We start from the raw sequence: 20,526 nt of genomic DNA on the forward strand, positions 1-20,526 counted from the left end.
TTAGCAGCTTGCAGACACACAGTATAGTATAGTAGTATTAACTGTGGTCGGCATGCTGTACGTGACATCCCCAGACGTCTCCACCTTATAACTGGACGGTGGTACATTTTACCCGCCACCTCTGGCAGCCACCAGTCTGTTCAGTTTTTTTTTTTTTTCCTTAAGATTCCACACATAAATGAGATCACGCGGAGTTTGTCTTCCTCCGACCCACTTCCCTCTCCAGGCTGCCGTCCAGACCGTTCATACTTATGACCCTTTTCGGCCGGGGTTCCCCTCGCACCTCATCCTCATGCTGTCAGAAGTTTTAACTTTGCCAGTTTTGTGGTTGTGAAATGGAATGCCGTGAGGACCTTCACTGCCAGCAGGACTCCCCGAGTACGTCTGGGTTGAACTTCTTTTTATCTTCTCATTGTTCATCTTTGTTTTCTCTCGCACGCCTGTTTCTCTTCTCATTTTCCCGTGTGATGTTGGCCTTTCTGTATTGATTTCTCAGGTTTCTTGACATGTTGGAATAATAATCCTTTGTCAGCTGTATGTCTGCTCTCAGTTTACAGCTTGTCTTTTCACTTTCTTTATGGTATCTTTTGATGGATTGAACTTCATCTTAATTTTGTTGAATCCAGCAGTCTTTTCGTCCTAGTTAATGCTTTACATATCCTATCTTTAAAAACCTTTGTTTCCCTAGAAGTCATAAAGAGATTCTGTTTTTTCCTGAAGGTTTTAGTGTCTTTCGCTTACCTTTAGGTCTTTAATCGGGTTGGCACTCCTCTTTGTGTGTGGTGCGAAGGGGAAATGCAGTTTCCCTTCTTCCTGGTGGACGACCAGTTGTCTGAGCGCTGCGCACTCTTCGTCCAGTGACCTGGGGGACGGGCGCCCAGTGCCCACCTGTGTGCACTCATCTGCTCTGGGGCCCCTCTCATTCCGTTGTTCTGTCTGACCTGATACCAGTGCCGTGCTGTCTGCATCACTACAGCTTTGTACTAAGTCTTGACATCCGATACGGCACATCTTTTTTTATTTGTTTTTCAGAAATTTCTTGTCAACTCTTGGGCCTTTGTCTTTTTTCCTACACATTTTAGAGTCAGCTTACCCATTTTCTTGAGAAAAAAAAAACTGTGGTAAGCGTTTGGTTGGGGTTCCATTAAATCTGTAGGTCAGTTTAGGGAGAACTGATATTTGAATATTGAGTCTTCCAGGCGACGATTGTGACACACCTCTCGCTTCCTTAGGTCTTTTAAGAAGCCTTTTAAAGTGTTTTCAAACCTCCTTGCAAAGAGTCTTGCTTAACTTTTATTAGATTTAGTCCTGGATGCCCCACCTTTTTGATAGCTTTATAAATGTATATTTTAAAAAATTATGTTTCTACCTGTTTGTTGCTGGTGTTTAAACGTGCAATTTTTCCTTTATTGGATAGATCTTATTTTTAGCAACTTTGCTAAACTTCCTTATTCATTCTAATAACTTGTCTATGGAATTTTTTAACCAAACAGTTACTCTTGCTGCAAATAATAAGCTGTATTTTTCCTTTCCCATTCATAGGTCTTTTATGTCTTTATTTTGTCCCCCTCGAGTGACGGGATCCTCCAGTACAGGAGGGACGGGATCCTCCAGTACAGGAGGGACGGCATCCTCCAGTACAGGAGGGACGGGATCCTCCAGTACAGGAGTGACGGGATCCTCCAGTACAGGAGGGACGGGATCCTCCAGTACAGGAGGGACGGCATCCTCCAGTACAGGAGGGACGGGATCCTCCAGTACAGGAGGGACGGGATCCTCCAATACAGGAGTGACGGGATCCTCCAGTACAGGAGGCACGGGATCCTCCAGTACAGGAGGGACGGGATCCTCCAGTACAGGAGGGACGTGGAATAGAAGTTGTAATATGAGCATCATTTGCCTTTATCCTGATTTTTAAAGGAAATGTTTCTGATGTTTTACCATAAAGCAAGCTGTGTGTGGTCGTAGGTTTAGTGGAGATAACAGGAAAAGGCAATTCCTTCCTATTCCCAGTTCACTAAGGTTTTTTCTTTTCTTTTTAATCGTTAACAGTTATTGCATTTTATCAGACTTTTTCTGCATCTTTTGAGGTAATTGGGTGGTCCTTTTCTGTTTATCTGGCAGTGTCGTGAATGTTGATATTCATGTTAAGCAAGCTTTGCGTGCCAGGGTTGAGTGACTTTGGTCCTAACTTAATGTTATCTTTTTAACGCAGTGCTGGCTTCAGTTTGCTAATGTTTTGTGCGTGGAGGACTTCTTGTATCTGTGTTTATGAGAGGGATGCGCTCGTGATTTTCTTGGTCCTCTCACTCTTGCTGGTGTTGGTGCTAAGTATATCCCATTTCGTAAAATGAGTTGCTGAGAGCTCCTTCTTTTCCTTACAAGCACTTTTATGAAATTGTAATAATCGGTTTCTTGAAACTTTGTCAGAATTCAGCCATGAAACCATTCAGGGTCTGTCATTTTCTCTGTGGGAAGATTTTGTAAATGACTGATTTCCTTAATAGTCACAGGAGTCTTTGGCCTTCTTTTCTTCTTAAGTAAGCTTTGCTAACTTGTAATTTTCGAGAAATTTAGCCATTTAACCCAAGTTTTCAAGTTTATTGGCATGAAGTTATTTATAACATTCTTTCATGCTTCAAGTCCTGCCACATCCATGCTTATGTCCTTTTCATCCCTAATATTCTTCTCTCATTTTTTTTTTCTCTATTAACCTTGGCAGAAGATAAGTATCAGTAGTATTTACAAAGAACGAACGCAGACTTTGTTAATCCTCCCTGTTTTGTTTTAGTTCATTAGTTTCTGTCTTTATGATTATTCTCTCCCTTCTTCATTTTTTCCCCCAGTTTCTTAAGGTGGACACTTAGCTAATTGAGTTTTAGTTTTATGTAACATGTGCATTTACATTTTAATGCTATAAATTTTAAACTGTGTGATGCAGTGCTTTAGCTGCATGCCATGATTTTAATACAAAATGTTTCTAAGGTTGCTAATTTCCATTGTACTGTCCTCTTTGACTAATGAGTTGTTTTGAAGTGTAGTTTACAATTTCTAAACCTTTGTAGAGGAGTTGTGTATCTTTTTGTTGTTGATATCTAATTAATTTGTCCGACTGGTATTGATTTTGCATTTTGTTGATATTTATTTTATGGCCTAGTGCAGTTTTTGGAAATGTTCTGTTTGTGCTTGCGTACATTGTATATTTTCTAATTGTCGGGCTTGGGGTTTCAAACCCTTCTGTTAAGTTAGCCTTTTAATTGTGTTGTTTAAATCTTTGATATATGACTAATTTTTATGACCCAGCAAAAATTGAGAGATGTAAGGCTTCCACTAGGATGCTGGATGTATCATTTTTTCCCCTTAGTTTTGTCTCTTTTTAAAAATTATTGACTTTATTTATTTAAAGCAGTTTTAGGTTGGCAGCAAAATCGAGGGGAAAGTGTAGAGATTTCCTGTAAAGCCCCTGCCCTGACTCATGCACAGCCTCCCCTGCCATCAGCACCCTCACCGGAGGCTGCATCTGTAACAGCTGGTGAACCTCCACTGACATGTCCACAGTGCACATGGGGTTCACTTGTGGGATCGTACGTTCTGCGGGTTTGGGCAAATGTAGAATGACATGTATCCATCATTATGGTGTCATACAGAGTAATTTCAGTGCCCTATACGTGATTTCATTGCTTTTTGCTCTGTTTTGAGAATATTTTGTTAGGTGCATAAAAGTATAGAGTTGAGCTATTCCTTTCTTCCTCGGGTGTTAGCCTTTTAATCTTCATAATGCTTCTTGTCTTCAAGTTTATTCTTTTTTTTCTGGTAATTTTGTAACCCCCAGCTGCATTACTAATCACCAGAGATATAGTCAATTGACTTGCAAGAGAACCTAAATTTTTTGCATAATTTTGTCCGTTAGCCACTACACTGAAATGTTTGTTCTAGTTATCTTTCTCACAAAATACTTATCAAGCAATAAATAACAGAAATTAACATTTATTATTTCATATGTTTTTTCTTATTTAATCTGTCCAGCAGTGTATGACGTAGGTACATAGTTATCCACACTTTGTAGGAACTGAAGCTCAGACAGGTTAAGTAATTTTTCAGGGATCACACAGTAGTACTCAAATCAGTATTATAACATTGTGGGTGTTCTCTTTTTCCAGTTTTTCCTAGTTAAAAATCCCTTAATATCGTAGGAAATGGCTTATACTTCTTGCACGTCTCACAAAAAAAACAAAAAAACACACAGGCCCATTTCCATAGTAAGTGTTATTCTTAGCACGGTTCTAGTGCTTTCATCTTAGAACTGTTGTGTGTCGCGTCATTATAAGATTTCGCTTGTTGCCTTCATTTGTGAGAGTTAGCCCAAGGCTAAAATCGCTTAAGATGTATTTCCAAGGAGACTACAGCCTTGTAATAAATCTTCTCCTGTCATCCTCCCAGGAGATATGAATAAGGATTGAAGGTAAAAATTATAGTGCAACTAGAACTAGATTCCTTTTGGCAAGTTTAAGTTGTTTTGAAACATTTCTTATTTTCGGCTTTAATGCTTCTCAGTTATGTCTAGACAAGACCATTGAACCGGAGAGCAGAGACAGGTCTGACCCCAGCCCCACTCCCGGTGCAGGTGGCCTAGATCAGTCACGGAACTTTCTGAGACTTCTCTGCTCTTTCATATAAAATAAAAATTTTAAAGTTAGAACCTAAAAACTAATAGCTCCATACTCACATCAAAAATTCTAGTCAGTCAGATTTAATAATATATGCCAACTGTAAACAAGGTAGGACTGCCGTTTTTTTTAGGAAAAGAATAGAAGTTAGACTCTGTTACACATTATAGTGTTTCACGGTGAGCCCTGTACGACTTTCTCTGTGCCGCCCGTCAGGTGAGTCTGTGATACTATGCAAGCATTTCCAAAGGTTCTTTCATGCCATCTTAGTTCGTAAGAAAACACTAAACCACTGAAAGTCAGGTAAGAAGGAAGTGACGCTATTTGCTCTGGGTTTAGAGCTGAGACTTCGCCTCTTAGGGCCTGGCAGCATTTTCATTGCATTGATGATGTGCCATCGGATTATTGACTAACAGCGAAGCAGGCAGCTTGAGACACGCCAAATCCAGTGGTTTCCCCGCCGTAGACGTGGGCCGAGGTCGAGGGCTCGGGGTGCTGGGATCAAGCTGCGAATCGAAGCCTCTGACTCGTGGGCTGGACGGCTTTGGTCTTGGCCTGCTGCCTCTGAAGCCTCTTCTTGTTTGAGGGGACCGTGTCTCAACAAGTTTGTGTCTTTAGATCCAGCACGTTCCCAGGGGATTTCGGTGGTAGGAAAACAAGGATTGGTACCAGAGGATGTCTTAATTTTGAATATTGGTGCAGCTTCTACCGTAATACATTTTCTAAATGCTCATAAATAAGCCAGGTATTTTATTGCAGTGCCTTGGCTCTGTAAGAATTTGATGCCCAAACTTTTCTTTTTTTAGTGAATGGTGTTTTTTCATTTATTTATTTAGTTTTTAAATTTTTATCTGCACTGGGTCTTTGTTGCTGCACCCGGGCTTTTCACTAGTTGCGGCTAGCGGGGGCTACTCTTCGCTGCGGTGTGCGGGCTTCTCATTGCGGAGCAATGGGCTCTAGGCACGCAGGCTCAGTAGTTGTGGCTCGCGGGCTCTAGAGCGCAGCCTCAGTAGTTGTGGTGCACGAGCTTAGTTGCTCCGCGGCATGTGGGATCTTCCCGGACCAGGGCTCGAACCCGTGGCCCCTGCGTTGGCAGGTGGACTCTTAACCACTGCGCTGCCAGGGAAGCCCTATGCCAAAACTTTTAACGTGACACTATTTAATGCAGACTGGTGAGTTGTCAAGTGAGCGAAGATTTCTGACAGATTATGAGGTTTCGTGTGTACAAGTTAAGCGCACAGGGAAACATTCAGAGAATTCAAGTAATGCCAAGTTTGCTAACACGTTTGCGCTTTTGACAGCATTTCAGAAACCTTACCAAAAATGTTGTGCTTTCTGAATATAATAGGAAATCTATTAGCATTTTGATGTTTCTGTTCCCATGTGTGGTCAGCACAGTGCAGCTGTGTTCACCCCGAGAACACAGCGAACCGCGCCCTTCCTTGTGAGGCGGGGCACAGTCAGGAAGTTCTGGGGAAAGTTCACTGCGCAGGGGCGGCTGCGTGAGCTGTCCTCCAGGCCTGAACACTGTGAAGAAGGAAGACGGGGCCATTCTCCGTCTTGCATGACAGTACCCTGACCTGAAGCCACCAGGCCCACCTGTACGCATGGTTACCCTTTGGCAGTGTTTAGAAAGACACCTGAGCTACCCGCAGGGACTTCAGTTTCTTCCAGTCAGTACTTTGCACAAGTTGATTGAATAGCTATTACCTCACCAAATTGTCATAGCAATCTTTTGCAGCTTTTTTTTTTTTTTTTTAAATTCTTGTCTTACAAATGAGAAAGCAGGATGCCCAGAGCCTCGCCTGCTGTCAGAAAGCAAATGAGCAGCCTCCGAAAATGCCAGCCTGCAGCTTCGGCAGCGGCCTCTGTGCTGCCTTCCTGTGGCCAGTTCCTTCGCTCAGAAGATCAGGACGATTTCATTTTGCTCGCCTTTGTTTTTCAAATCATTGTGATGATTATGTTTTTCTGAGTCAGGGCATCTCAAACTTTAATATGCATGAAATCATCTGGAATCTGGTTGAAATGCAGATTCTAACTCGGTGGGCATGGAGCGGCCCGAGACGATGTATTTCCAAGAAGCTTCCAGATCACACCATGACAGCTGACTGCGCCTCAGAGTCTGGTTGGGGCTCCAGAAATTTACATTTGAGACGTGGATGCATCGGTGGATTTGGAAGAAGACATTAACTAAATGCTAGAAATAGGAACTCAACACCCAGCAGATCCTTGGGGTCTTTGGTGTTGCCGCTGAGCCTTGGCATTTACTGCTGACAGACTGCACTGTCACTGTCAGTGCCATAGTCACACAAAGCCAGACTGCAATTCAGAACTCAACACGGCGTTTTTGTTTTTAAATAAGGAACAAAGATAATTGTGGAAAAATTCATATTGAATTATTAAAATAAATTAGAACAAATTAGGTCACCATAGTTAACTGTTGGCATATTATGTTCTAGTTGTAGAAATAATAATTCTGCCGTTTTTCTGTTTCTCACTGGGGGTAAACCTACAATGTCTATCTACATTTTATAGCTAAAATGTGTCTTTGAAATAGAAATAACCTCCTCTACAGTAATACAGTAGGCATAATTAATTGTGAAGGTAATTGCCTTTCAGTCATTTAAGTAATTGCTGTCATCTGAATTCCTGCGTAGCTTCACCTGTACCTCTTTCGTGGCAGGTAGGGCATTTCCCCATGTGATTAATTTTGACGTACATCCCTTTTCTGGGTCCTGGCAGAAGGATCAAGGGTCCGTTGTAGTGTACCTGGCTGCAGGGTAGGGTGCTGTGCACACAGAGGGTGCTTCATAAAGGGAGTGCAGTGGGCCTCCCTGCTCCCTGGCCTGCAGGGCTTCCTCTGTCCCTCCCAGAGAGAGGCAGGGCCGGCTTCAGCCCTGGGCTGTTCATACCTTGTGGGCCGCTACAGAGACAAAAAACTGCAGGTGTGGTTTTTTTTGTTTTGAATTTTCTTTTCTTTTCTTTTTAAACAGCTGGTTCTTATTAGTTATCCATTTTATACATATTAGTATATATATGTCAATCCCAGTCTCCCAATTCATCCCACCACCACCACCCTGCCATTTTCCCCCCTTGGTGTCCATACATTTGTTCTCTACATCTGTGTCTCAATTTCTGCCCTGCAAACCGGTTCATCTGTACCATTTTTCTAGGTTCCACATATATGCGTTAATATACGATATTTGTTTTTCTCTTCTGCCTTACTTTACTCTGTAGGACAGTCTCTAGATCCATCCACTCTCTACAAATGACTCAGTTTCGTTCCGTTTTATGGCTGAGTAATATTCCATTGTATATATGTACCACATCTTCTTTATCTGTTCATCTGTTGACGGGCATTTAGGTCGCTTCCATGTCCTGGCTATTATAAATAGTGCTGCAGTGAACATTGGGGTGCATATGTCTTTTTGAATTATAGTTTTCTCTGGGTATATTCCCAGTAGTGGGATACTGCTGCCGTGGTAAATGGGAGTGTTTCCTTAATTTCTCTTTCAGATTTTTCATCATTAGTGCATAGGAATGCAAGAGATTTCTGTGCCTTAATTTTGTATCCTGCAACGTTACCAAATTCATTGATTAGCTCTAGTAGTTTTCTGGTGGCATCTTTAGGATTCTCTATGTATAGTATCATGTCATCTGCAAACAGTGACAGTTTTACTTCTTTTCCAAGTTTTACTTCTTCTTTTGTATTCCTTTTATTTCTTTTTCTTCTTTGATTGCTGTGGCTAGGACTTCCAAAACTATGTTGAATAATAGTGGTGAGAGTGGCCGACATCCTTGTCTTGTTCCTGATCTTAGAGGAAACGCTTCCAGTTTTTCACCACTGAGAATGATGTTTGCTGTGGGTTTGTCATATATGGCCTTTATTATGTTGAGGTAGGTTCCCTCTGTGCACATTTTCTGGAGAGTTTTTATCATAAATGGGTGTTGAACTTTGTCAAAAGCTCTTTCTGCATCTGTTGAGATGATCATATGGTTTTTCTTCTTCAGTTTGTTAATACGGTGTATCGCACTGATTGATTTGTGTATATTGAAGAATCCTTGCATCCCTGGGATAAACCCCACTTGATCATGGTGTATGATCCTTTTAATGTGATGTTGGATCCTGTTAGCATTTTGTTGAGGATTTTTGTGTCTATATTCATGAGCGATCTTGGTCTGTTATTTTCTTTTTTTGTAGTATCTTTCTCTGGTTTTGGTATCTGGTTTTGGGAGTGTTCCTTCCTCTGCAATTTTTTGGAAGAGTTTGAGAAGGATGGGTGTTAGCGCTTCTCTAAATGTTTGCTCGAATTCACCTGTGAAGCCATCTGGTCCTGGGCTTTTGTTTGTTGGAAGATTTTTAAATCACAGTTTCACTTTCATTACTTGTGATTTGTCTGTTCATATTTTCTATTTCTTCCTGGTTCAGTCTTGGAAGTTTATACCTTTCTAAGAATTTGTCCATTTCTTCCAGGTTGTCCATTTTATTGGCAGTGTTGCTTGTAGTAGTCTCTTAGGATGCTTTGTATTTCTGCAGTGTCTGTTGTAACTTCTCCTTTTTCATTTCTAATTCTATTGATTTGAGTCCTCTCCCTCTTTTTCTTGATGAGTCTGGCTAATGGTTTCTCAATTTTATCTTCTCAAAGAACCAACTTTTAGTTTTATTGATCTTTGCTATTGTTTTCTTCGTTTCTATTTCATTTATTTCTGCTCTGATCTTTATGATTTCTTTCCTTCTGCTTACTTTGGGTTTTGTTCGTTCTTCTTTCTCTGGTTCCTTTAGGTGTAAGGTTAGGTTGTTTATTCGAGATTTTTCTGTTTCTTGAGGTACCATTATATAGCTATAAACTTCCCTCTTAGAACTGCTTTTGCTGCATCCCATAGGTTTTGGATCGTCGTGTTTTCATTGTCATTTTCTCTAGGTATTTTTTGATTTCCTCTTTGATTTCTTCAGTGATCTCTTGGTTATTTAGTAGCGTATTGTTTAGCCTCCATGTGTTTGTGATTTTAATGTTTTTTTCCCTGTAATTGATTTCTAATCTCATAGTGTTGTGGTCAGAAAAGATGCTTGATATAATTTCAATTTTCTTAAATTTACTGAGGCTTGATTTGTGATCCAAGATGTGATCTATCCTGGAGAATGTTCCATGCGCACTTGAGAAGAAAGTATACTCTGCTGTTTTTGGATGGAATGTCCTATAAATACCAATTAAATCTATCTGGTCCGTTGTGTCATTTAAAATTTGTTTCCTTATTAATATTCTGTCTGGATGATCTGTCCATTGGTGTAAGTGAGGTGTTAACGTCCCCCACTATTATTGTGTTACTGTCAGTTTCCTCTTTTAGAGATGTTAAGGGCTCACGCCAAGGAGTACTTCCAGAACTTTTGCTGCCAGTGTCCTTGTCCTCATGGTGAGCCACGGCCACCCCCCGCCTCTGCATGAGACCCTCCAACACTAGCAGGTAGGTCTGGTTCAGTCTCCTATGGGGTCACTGCTCCTTCCCTTGGGTCCCGATGATGTGCGCACTGCTTTGTGTGTGCCCTCCAAGAGTGGAGTCTCTGTTTCCCCCAGTCCTGTCGAAGTTCTGCAGTCAAATCCCGCTAGCCTTCAAAGTCTGATTCTCTAGGAATTCCTTCTCCCGTTGCCGGACCCCCAGGTTGGGAAGCCTGACGTGGGGCTCAGAACCTTCACTCCAGTGTGTGGACTTCCGTGGTATAAGTGTTGTCCAGTCTGTGAGTCACCCACCCAGCGGTTATGGGATTCGATTTTACTGTGATTGCGCCCCTCCTCCCGTCTCGTTGTGGCCTCTCCTTTGTCTTTGGATGTGGGGCGTCTTTTCTGGTGAGTTCCAGTGTCCTCCTGTCGATGATTGTCCAGCAGTGAGTTGTGATTCCGGTGGTCTCGCAAGAGGGAGTGAGAGCACGTCCTTCTTCTCTGCCATCTTGAACCAATCCTCCTGCAGGTGTTTGAATAAAAGAAACTCAGGCAAGGGTGTAAATTATCTGAAGTACGAAGTTCATTCAGTCGTTGTTATTTTGAGGTAAATTTGCAGTAATGCTCTCCAACCCCATTGAAAACGTGGTTTAGACTGTTTCACAAAGTTGCTTCTGAACGGCTCTGCACTGAGTTTGTAAGGGTTGTGAAGTGCTGAGCGTGGTTGAGGGTGTAACTCGAAGTACTTTTGTATTGAAATGAAGTGGCTCAGTGAGAACAGCACTGATAGCAGGAGACCCTCCAAACACAGCACAGTGGAAATCTGCCTGTCTTTACTGCGGAAAAGGAGCCTTGGAAGAGAAGACTGTGGGGCTTGGGGCTAGCCGTGGACATTGTCAGCGTGGCCCGGTTGTCAGGGGCTGGCAGTGTATGGGGCTCAGGCCCCAGCCACAGGCTGTTTGGAGCAAAGAGGTCCACGTTTGTGCAAGGCAGGCACTGCCATCAAATGTGTTTGTGTCAAATTGGTGAAAACTTTCAGTCCTCAGACTTTCTGGAGTGTGGGATTCCAGTGGAAGGATCTAGTCCTGTAGTCAGAGCAGTTTGAATGAGGGACATCACTGAGTTCCGCTCTGTCCATGGCCCAGCTGTGAAAGTTGAATGAAACTTTAAGTTTTATGTGCCTAACCCCAATTCTGACCTCCTTGTATTTTCACCTCCACTTCCCCTGTCCCTAACTTCCTCATCTATTCATTGTATTCTAATTACATATTAAATACCTGTATTTAGTATCAATAGTCACTGAAAATTTTATTATCACTGCTAATCCAGTTTTGGGGGGAACTTGTTGGAGTAGTAATGAAACAGATTTTGCAAAGGGTTATTACTTTTATCATCAAGTGGTAGTGTGCAGTGTTGAATTTTGAGGGGTACAGAAATAAGTTGAAAATAAATCTATAAAACTGAAGTCACACAACCACAGCATACATAACAAACTTCACCGTGGAAAGCAGGTATCAGAATTGTAAGGCTTTTGAGGGCAGGAGATGGTGTTTTGTCTTTCTTCCTGTGTTACCTGGAATGGCACCTTATGCTGAGAACTTGTTGAGTGAAGGTTGGGTATTGTGTTGTCAGCGTATGTTGAGGTAATGTGTTTTTGCATTTTACCACTCCAGTCCCTCTGGAAGCGTGTGAGTGTCAGTGACAGGCGTAGCTAACCTTCACACACTGTTGACTACCTGCTGTCTTCTAAATGCATGGCGCGGAAAACTCGCAAATGAACTTAAAATGAGTAAAGATCACATGTGTGAACAGCACTGTAACTAGTACAGTCTGACCCTTTTGGGTGGCCTGAAGGAGGTGATGCGTTAAATCTCTGTCCTTTTATTCCTGAGCCTGTAGGAACTGAAATAAAGAAAGATGTCCTTTTTTCCATCAATAGTAATTTTTAAGTTAACGAAGTCTCCTAGAATGCAAACCCCTTGAGAACTGGACTTTTCATCTGTTTTGCTCACTGATACGTCACCATAATGGGCAACAGTAAATGTTTGCTGGGTGAATTATGACTCAGCAGCCCGCAACCCTGGCTCCCACTCAAGGACACCGTGAGAGTCAGACTCAGGGACTTGAAAATAACTAGTAACTGAGATAATTTTAAAGTAACTCTTGGGTGGGGATTTAAATAACTGTGTGAAAGGATATCATGGGTAAGGTGGACAATATGTATGAACGGATGGAGGAGAGAGGTGGAAACTATGAGAAACAGTCAAGTGGAAATGCAGGAAATAAAGCCATGGTATCATATTTGAGGAATTCCTTTGAGGGGATCATCCATACACTTGACACAGCTGAGGAAAGCGTGAACTTAAAGATACGTCAATAGAAATTGTCCTAACAGAAATACAAGGGCAGGGGGAATGTTAGGGGAAGGGGAGGCAACATAGAGCATGCAAGGAACTTTGGGACAATATCAGACAGTGTAACATACATGTAGTTGGAGTTCCACAAATGAGAAGAGAGAAATAAGGCATGAGAAATAGGCGAAGGGATAATGGTTGAGAATTTGCCAAAAATGATGAAAATCAAGCCAGCAATCCAAGACGCTTAGAGAAGCCCATGCAGTATAACTGAAAACAGTATACACCTAGACACATAGTAGTCAAACTGCTGGAGACCAAAGCTAAAGAGAAAACCGTGCAGGAAGCCAGAGAAAGAAGACACATTACCAACAGAGGAACAAAGACGGAGATTATGGAGGAACGCTCGTCAGAGACAGAGTCTGAACTGCAAGATCCATAGCGTGAGATGTATTTGATTAAAGTATCATCAGAAGGAACATTTCCTCATTAGCACCAGTCTTCTCTAGATATGAACTGGACCCTGCAGATGAGGCACTGACTCACTGATAGCTAGTTCTGCTTAAAGTGAGAGAAAATGTTTTCAAAACGTGAGTTAAGGACCAAGTTCTGTGGCAGATGTTGAAATAGGAAAGATATACTAGTAACACAGTGAAACGAGATTTCATTGTTGTTCTAAAAGCCTTAAGATGATCACAGTGGAGAAAGTGTCCTTTGCTAAAGCTGGGTAATTTGAGGAGACATGTATTTCGTTAAGCATACTTGACTGTTTTATAAATGAGAAGAAATATAAACAGGAAGCGAAGTACATTTTCTTATTAAGAATTTGTTAGGTGCTACAGAGAGAGAACTGTTTAGCCATAATTCCTGTCTCCTAAGAATTTATAAATCTGAAACAGACCATATTTAGAGAATATGTAGAACAGTAAAATGTAAATAAAGTGGTCAAAGTCAATGGTTATTGTGTCATATAGAGCAGCTATAATCGTGAGAATACTGGCTACCATTTGGTCAGCATCTGCTCTGTTAAACCTGACATAATACACTTTTAAAATACATTATCTTGTTCATTTGGTATCTAATTCTCTGAAACCGTAACATGGACGTTTTACAAGTGAGGAAAACGTGGCTTAGAGAATTCAGTGATTGGTTCTTCACTGTGATTGGTTAATCTGAAGGTTATTCTTGATCTGTAGCATCCTCTGTATGCTTTTCACTCTTTGATGAACACGGCAGCATCCAGATCTGCAGGGGAGCAGACAGCTTCACATCATGGCTGGGATAGGAGACTTAGTGATCAGTAGAAGGGGTATTTCCTACTTTGGAAATCATGAAGATCGTCGTAGAAGCTGGTAAAACACACAGCTGATTATACGGTGAAAGAGTCATTATCATTTCTACTGCCTTGGACTTTGTTAAATTTTCATTTTAACATAATGAAAAAATACTGTTGGAGGTTCAGGTGTTTTAAAGTGCTTTCTTTTCTATGTGGTTGCTCATTGCCTGCTGGCTTGGATGTGTTCATTCTGTCTTTCTTCAATATATTGATACTAGAAGTGAGCCCGTACTTTGACTTCAGGAGCCAGTACTGTGAAACATCTGTGCTCCTCGGTGGACACATCCACCTTTGGAATAACAGCAAAGATTGAATTATTGGTGTCAGTATTGGTTGCCATGACTCTGGTTGGTAAAGTGATATTCACAGAAGAAAATCTTGACCAGGAAACATTGTTTCTAACCTGAAGTTTAAGGTTTAACTTCTAAATACTGTATGTTTAAAAAAAATTGTATATAGGGGATTCCCTGGCCGTCCAGTGGTTAGGATTTGGCGCTTTCAGTGCCATGGACCCAGGTTCAATCCCTGGTCAGGGAACTAAGATCCCACAAGCCGTGTGGTGCGGCCAAAAAAAAATTGTATAGAACTTAAGATCAGTGTGGACGTTATTTAAATTTTGTTCTACTTTATCTTTGTTATTGTTTTTTAATTTTGAAGAAGGCAGTACTTTCTAAGGGAGTAAATATATAACAACTCCCTTCCGTGAGCTGAAGTACATTAATTCCAGTTGACTAACAACCCAACTAGATTAAGAAAAAAAGAACATCCATTTTCCTGTTTACACCACACATAATATAAATGTATTACTTAATTTGTGATTTGATGGGTTAATAATTCTTTCCGCTGAACTGCCTCTATTAGGACAGTATTTACCGTCTACTTACATGTTTCCTTACATTTTTGGTAAACATTCTTTGTAGTCACTACTCTATGTACAGTGGGCCTTGAATACATACTTCGGGGAGGTTTTTTTATACTTTTTATTTTGAAATAATTGTAGACTCATAGCGAGTTGCAAAAAGTAATCCTGGAGTCCCATGTAACCTTCACGTCCCCCAACATTTTATAGAACTGTGTAGCACATGTGGGTTTTCTGAATACGTAATGGTTTTTTTTCCTTTTTGGCTGTGCCACTCGGCTTTGTGGGATCTTAATTCCCCGACCAGGGATCAAACCCAGGCCCCAGGCAGTGGGAGTGTGGAGTTCCAAACACTGGACCATCAGGGAATTCCCTTGAATACGTAATTTAAAAAAAATAAATTTATTTATTTATTTTTGGCTGCGTTGGGTCTTCGTTGCTGCGCTCAGGCTTTCTCTAGTTGTGGTGAGCGGGGGCTACTCTTCGTTGCAGTGTGCGGGCTTCTCATTGCAGTGGCTACTCTTGTTGCGGAGCACGGGCTCTAGGCGCATGGGTTTCAGTAGTTGTGGCACACGGGCTCAGTAGTTGTGGCTCACGGGCTCTAGAGAGCAGGCTCAGCAGTTGTGGTGCACGAGCTTAGTTGTTCCGCGGCATGTAGGATCTTCCCGGACCAGGGCTTGAACCTGTGTCCCCTGCACTGGCAGGTGGATTCTTAACCTCTGCGCCACCGGGGAAGTCCTGAATATGTAATTTTTGATAAACTGTTTTCAGTTGTCTTTCTGTGCTCTTTTTCGTTGCGTCTTTTGTTTTATTGTAAACCTGAGCAGGAAAGAATGAAGCCTCCTTAAATTTGTCCGTTTGTTTGCCCTTGCTAGATGGGTTTGAATCTTGGGAGACACTGGCCTCAAAGTAAACTACTTACAGATGAAAGGAGTCTGTTGGGTTTGGTTCTTAGACCCAGTATTGGCATTTCCTCCTCACTGTCTCCAGGCAGGACTTGTATACCTCACCGAGAGCCAGGACCATGGCCATGGACGCCCCTCCACTCCCCACTTAGTGCCTGCGCCTCCGCACCTGACCTTGCTCCCCGTCCACCTCGGCCCCCTGACCGGCCTGCCTCTTCCCCCGTAGTCCAGCCCCAGTCGTGCCCCAGCTGCCCACTCTGCTCTGGCTGAGGTCACTGGTGGTGTGTGTGTGTCACTGGTCCCCACTCCTGGCCCCCTCCTACGGCGTGTCTACACTGCAGCCAAAGGAATCTTTTCAGAACACAACTTGGCCCAGGTGACTTCCTTGGTCGAAACTCTCCAGTGGCCTCCTGCAGGATCTGAGGGTGGGCACCCCGTCCTTGTCTGGCTGAGCCCCCAGGCCCCCTCTTCCGTGCCTCTGCTCAGGGCCCTTCTCCCTGCGGCCCCCAGCCCCGCTTCACGCCTGTGCACTTTGTAGGTCCCATTTCTACGTTGTCCCCTCAGTCAAGCCCTTCTGTGTCGTGATTTCACATTCCTGTGCAGGGTCCTCCTTCCTCTTGCTCGTTGTAGCTCCGTTTACGGTTCCGCGCACATGGGCAGTGCTGCTGGGACCCCAGCTCCACCTCTTTCTGTCCCTCAGGTCTAATAAAGTGCTTGCCCCCAGGAGTTTCCATTGTTTGTTGATAATCCTTCCACGCGTACTATTTTTTTATGGCAAAATAAAACCATTAAAGCTTTGTGACGCTTGAAAAACCCAAGTGCAGCAGCAGTCCTGTCAACAGAAGGTATAATGTAAAGTAGGGTTTGAAGAAAGCTGAACATCTTGATACAGCTGCTGGCGTGTATGACTTCACTGAACCGTGACTTTTTCAAATGCTGTTGCAGGAGATTTTCGTTTTATGTCGGGAAGACCCAGGCCTTTCCCTGCACCAGAAGTTAACGCTGCGCAGCTTCCTTCAGTCTGTGTCTTTTAACTCTTGAAAAATTGCCTGTTTTGGCTGGTTTGCTTTTCTTATAGCCAAACGGAAAGAGAAGAGAAAAGGCCTTATTGTCTGAGCCTTCATCCTGCTACAGAAGTCAGGGTCGTCCTTGCGTTAGTTCACTCCTCCTGCAGACGTGCTGCACTGAGTGTCTGCTGTGTGCCAGGCACTGTTCTAGGCCCTGGGGAGAGATCTGTGTAGATATATAGATACACATGTGCGCACACCCGCGGCAGTGCCTGCTTCCCCTTCCAGCTCACAGCTCACATTACCACTCACCAGTGTTTAGTCTATACAGCTGTAGTGCAGAGTAACCTGCCATAAGTCTCTTACATAATTCGTTTCTCTTTAGAAGCGCTTTTAACTTGATTTAGATTGTAAATAGAATTGTATAAAATGGCAGCTGTCTTCAGTAAACACCAGCATTAATGATTTTAAAGTAGAGTGCGGGCTTCCCTGGTGGCGCAGTGGTTGAGAGTCCGCCTGCCGATGCAGGGGACGCGGGGTCGTGCCCCGGTCCGGGAGGATCCCACATGCCGCGGAGCGGCTGGGCCCGTGAGCCGTGGCCGCTGAGCCTGCGCGTCCGGAGCCTGTGCTCCGCAACGGGAGAGGCCACAGCAGTGAGAGGCCTGCGGACCAAAAAAAAAAAAAAAAAAAAAACAAAAAGTAGAGTAAGATTGGCTACAGCACTTCCTCAGCTACATTATTAGTTTGTTTGTAAGAGAATACGTGATGTTACATGATTATGCCTGATTACTCTCGGAGAGGAAGCCCTGAATTGTATAGGGCCGTTAACCAGACTGAGTTCCCAAGCCCTGCAGTTCTTTCAGGTTGGAAAATAGAAGAAGGCACAGTTCATTATCATGGTTATTTGTCGGGATATGTTGTTCGGCTCCGGTACTGACTGGCACCATGGGCTAGAGTTTATTTCTTGACTTTGTGACCTTTGATTCCTGTCATCAGTCATTACGTGCTCTTAAGGTCAACAGAGCACTTGAATGGACTTTCATTGCTAACAAAGGAACAGAAAAAGTACTAACTTTTCCTAACGTTTTAACTAGAGTTTTAAAGAACAGTGCCAATGTGTGACTTCCCTACAATCCTGTATTTTCACGTGCAAACCCCTATTTGATAATTGCCACTTTCTGAAATTCAGTGGAATGTATTCATCCTTTATCTTGTCCTCGAAAATATTTCAAAGTTATTATTAAACCAAAATGAAATTGTATCATTGGATGTTATTTTTAACCTTCCTGCCTCAAAAGTACACAGTGCGGTTTACTCACACACATATTGTTTTGTTTTTCAAGTCACTGCCCAGAAATATGGTGTCTCGTCTTTGCGAATCTAAAAAGGTTTGTGCAGCAGCGGACATGCAACTTCAGGTGGGTGTGTGCCTTTGTTCTGAAGCTTTCCGCAGATATTATTCAAAATAAATGTACAACTTTACATTCTTGCCAGTGCTACCCATTTATTATAATAATTATGCTTCCAAAACATCTTTTGTCTGAGTTCAGAGAACTTGACCTTGACTAATCATTTGGTCTTCCAACCGTCCTTAGGAAGTAGGTGTCAAATAAGGTTATTTCCCAATTTCAGTGGAAAAGCAAAGCGTGGAAAAGTTTTACCTGACTTCTTCTAAATGGTGCATTTCAGCAACCAAGTTGTATCTATTTGTTCACTTTGTATCTTTTTTTAAATTTGTGTTTTTAGATGTGAAGTTTAAACAGTAATGACTTAGTTTTTAGTAAAACTCAAAGCCAGTGTTCCAGGTTTCCAGATAAAGACGAGATATATTTTATAAACCATCTGGATGTCAGGTCTGTGTGATAACAGATGTTTAGGTTATTTGTAATTTCTGAGATTGTTTATGGAATTCTTCCTCTTCATCAGATCTTGAGTGTTACGTAAACACAGCCTAAACACCCATCTTTAATCTCTGGCAGTATTCACTTTCTAATGATCCACTCACCTGTTTAAAAGTGTAGCCACTATTGAATTGCTTTATAGGTGTATAAAGTTCAGTCCCTAGAAAGTAATGAATGTGCTCTGTTTTTTTGGACCTTAAAATACACGTTTCAGTGAAGAAGATGCCTGCCATAGACAAAACCATGGCTTAACGTTATTTAGTGTCTGTTTGTATCACACAGTTGCAAAAAGATTTCTGGATTATTTGAAAGGTTAACATTACTTGTCAGTAGCCTTCTGATTTACTGGTATCTGTCTTGGGAGTCCTACCTTTTAAAAGCCCGTGTCCTGGCGTCCTTTGCAACACTTGTTCCAGTGATTTTCTTCTGAAAAGGAAAACCAACCATTCTGTACTTCTGCCCTCCAAAAAGAATAAGGAGAGAGAGGGAGAGAGAGGGAGAGGGGGGTTGAAAAGCTGGAGGAGAAGGGAGGGAAGGAGGTTCCCGCCCGAAGGGCCGCTCGCGCTGCTTTCCTGTCACACAGCCATCCCCCGAGCCGTGGGGACAACCCAGGGTGGAAGGGAGTTGCTGCAGATTTCTAAGCGGGTATCAGTAGTGGTTTTTAAATTGTGCCTTTTAAATTTGTATTTATTTCTTGCTGTGCATTATTTTAAAAATAGCTCCTGTTTTTCTGCAGCTGTAAGGTTCCTGGTCCCAAGCACGCAGGACCCCCTGGGTGGGCTTATCGCTTAGAATTGTTAGGTTCATCAGCAAATGAACATGAAATATTGGGGTGGCCAAAAAGTTCGTTCGGGTTTTTCTGCACGATGTTGCAGCTTACAGAAAAACCCAAACGAACTTTTTGACCAACCCAATATTGTTACTCATTACAGAACATAGAATGGCAAGAGCTGTATTTAGTATATGTTTAGATTGCCAGTTAGAGCAAAGCAATATTTAGGAAATGTCTATATTTTTCCAGCGAAGGTTTAAACTTGACTTTATAATTTAGAACCATAATTCTCTATCTAGATGAAGCCAGAAGTTATAGAGGTCATTGAAATTTTTTCTTTTATACAAACTAATCCTCACTTCTTTCAAGTCAACAGCTGCACATTCTCTACAAATTCCTATTTTGAATCCGAAAGATAACGTATCGGAGACAATCACTTGACAGTTTTTTCTTTTAAAATAGAATATTTTCTACTTGCTTGCTTCAGGTAAAATTCAAACAATGTTAGTAAGTCAAATGTTGCAGTGAAAAAGCACTTTACTTGAGGTTTTCTGCGCAAAATTTAGCTTTCAGAGCTTGGTAAATACGCAGCAGGGTTCATGTTTAAACTCCTTCTAATGCTTTACTCTCCCGTCATGTTTCAGTGGCCTCTGTCCTCTCCTTGGAGGGGAGTGAGCCTTCCCTACCAGTCACCTCCTTAAGCCAGGGTCGCCCCGCCCAGCAGCTGCTTCCTCTGAGCCCTGACAGCAGGGCTGGGGTCTGCCTTGGTCCTGGCCTCAGACTCTCCGACAGCTGCTCCTGAATCCTGTGTAACACCCCTGCTTCCTCACCTCACTTCACCCCGCCTTTCACCTCTCATCAACGAACTAGGATTCTCACCCCGTCATTTTTCTCATTTAATTATATCAGGATTCTAGGAAGAAGCCAAACAGTATTTATTAGCTCCAGGAGGTCACAGGTCATAACTTAATTTTTTCATATTTCCATATATATATATATTTCCGTGTGTGTGTGTGTGTGTAGTTCTGTGGTCACAAATTTAATTTACTACCCTGTACAGAAAGAGTACCTTATAGATAGGGTTCAGAATTCCTTAATAACCTTAATCATGGAGAGGTTGAGAGCTTTCCTTTTCATCATTAACATGGTCTTAAATGTGGTGTGAAATGCGAAATACGTCTCAAGCCTCATATACTTATACGTGTGACTGCGCAGCTGCGACTTGCAGTTATTATTCTGGTAGACTTGTGACACCTTTGGTCGCCTGCACCATAGATGTAAGCGTGGTGC

At 42.3% G+C, this 20,526-nt stretch overlaps 1 protein-coding gene across 1 annotated transcript in view; it reads left to right on the forward strand.

Moving 5' to 3' along the window:
- MIPEP (mitochondrial intermediate peptidase) overlaps positions 1 to 20,526 on the forward strand; it is a 129,916-nt gene that overhangs the window by 53,637 nt on the left and 55,753 nt on the right. Inside the window, exon 15 of the mRNA XM_024753980.1 lies at positions 17,907 to 17,981. Within this exon, the coding sequence (XP_024609748.1) occupies positions 17,907 to 17,981 (75 nt within the window). The remainder of the gene's footprint in view (positions 1 to 17,906; positions 17,982 to 20,526) is intronic.

The sequence above is a fragment of the Neophocaena asiaeorientalis genome, unplaced genomic scaffold (assembly GCF_003031525.2).
Source record: "Neophocaena asiaeorientalis asiaeorientalis breed wild unplaced genomic scaffold, Neophocaena_asiaeorientalis_V1.1 scaffold443, whole genome shotgun sequence".
NCBI lineage: Eukaryota > Metazoa > Chordata > Mammalia > Artiodactyla > Phocoenidae > Neophocaena > Neophocaena asiaeorientalis.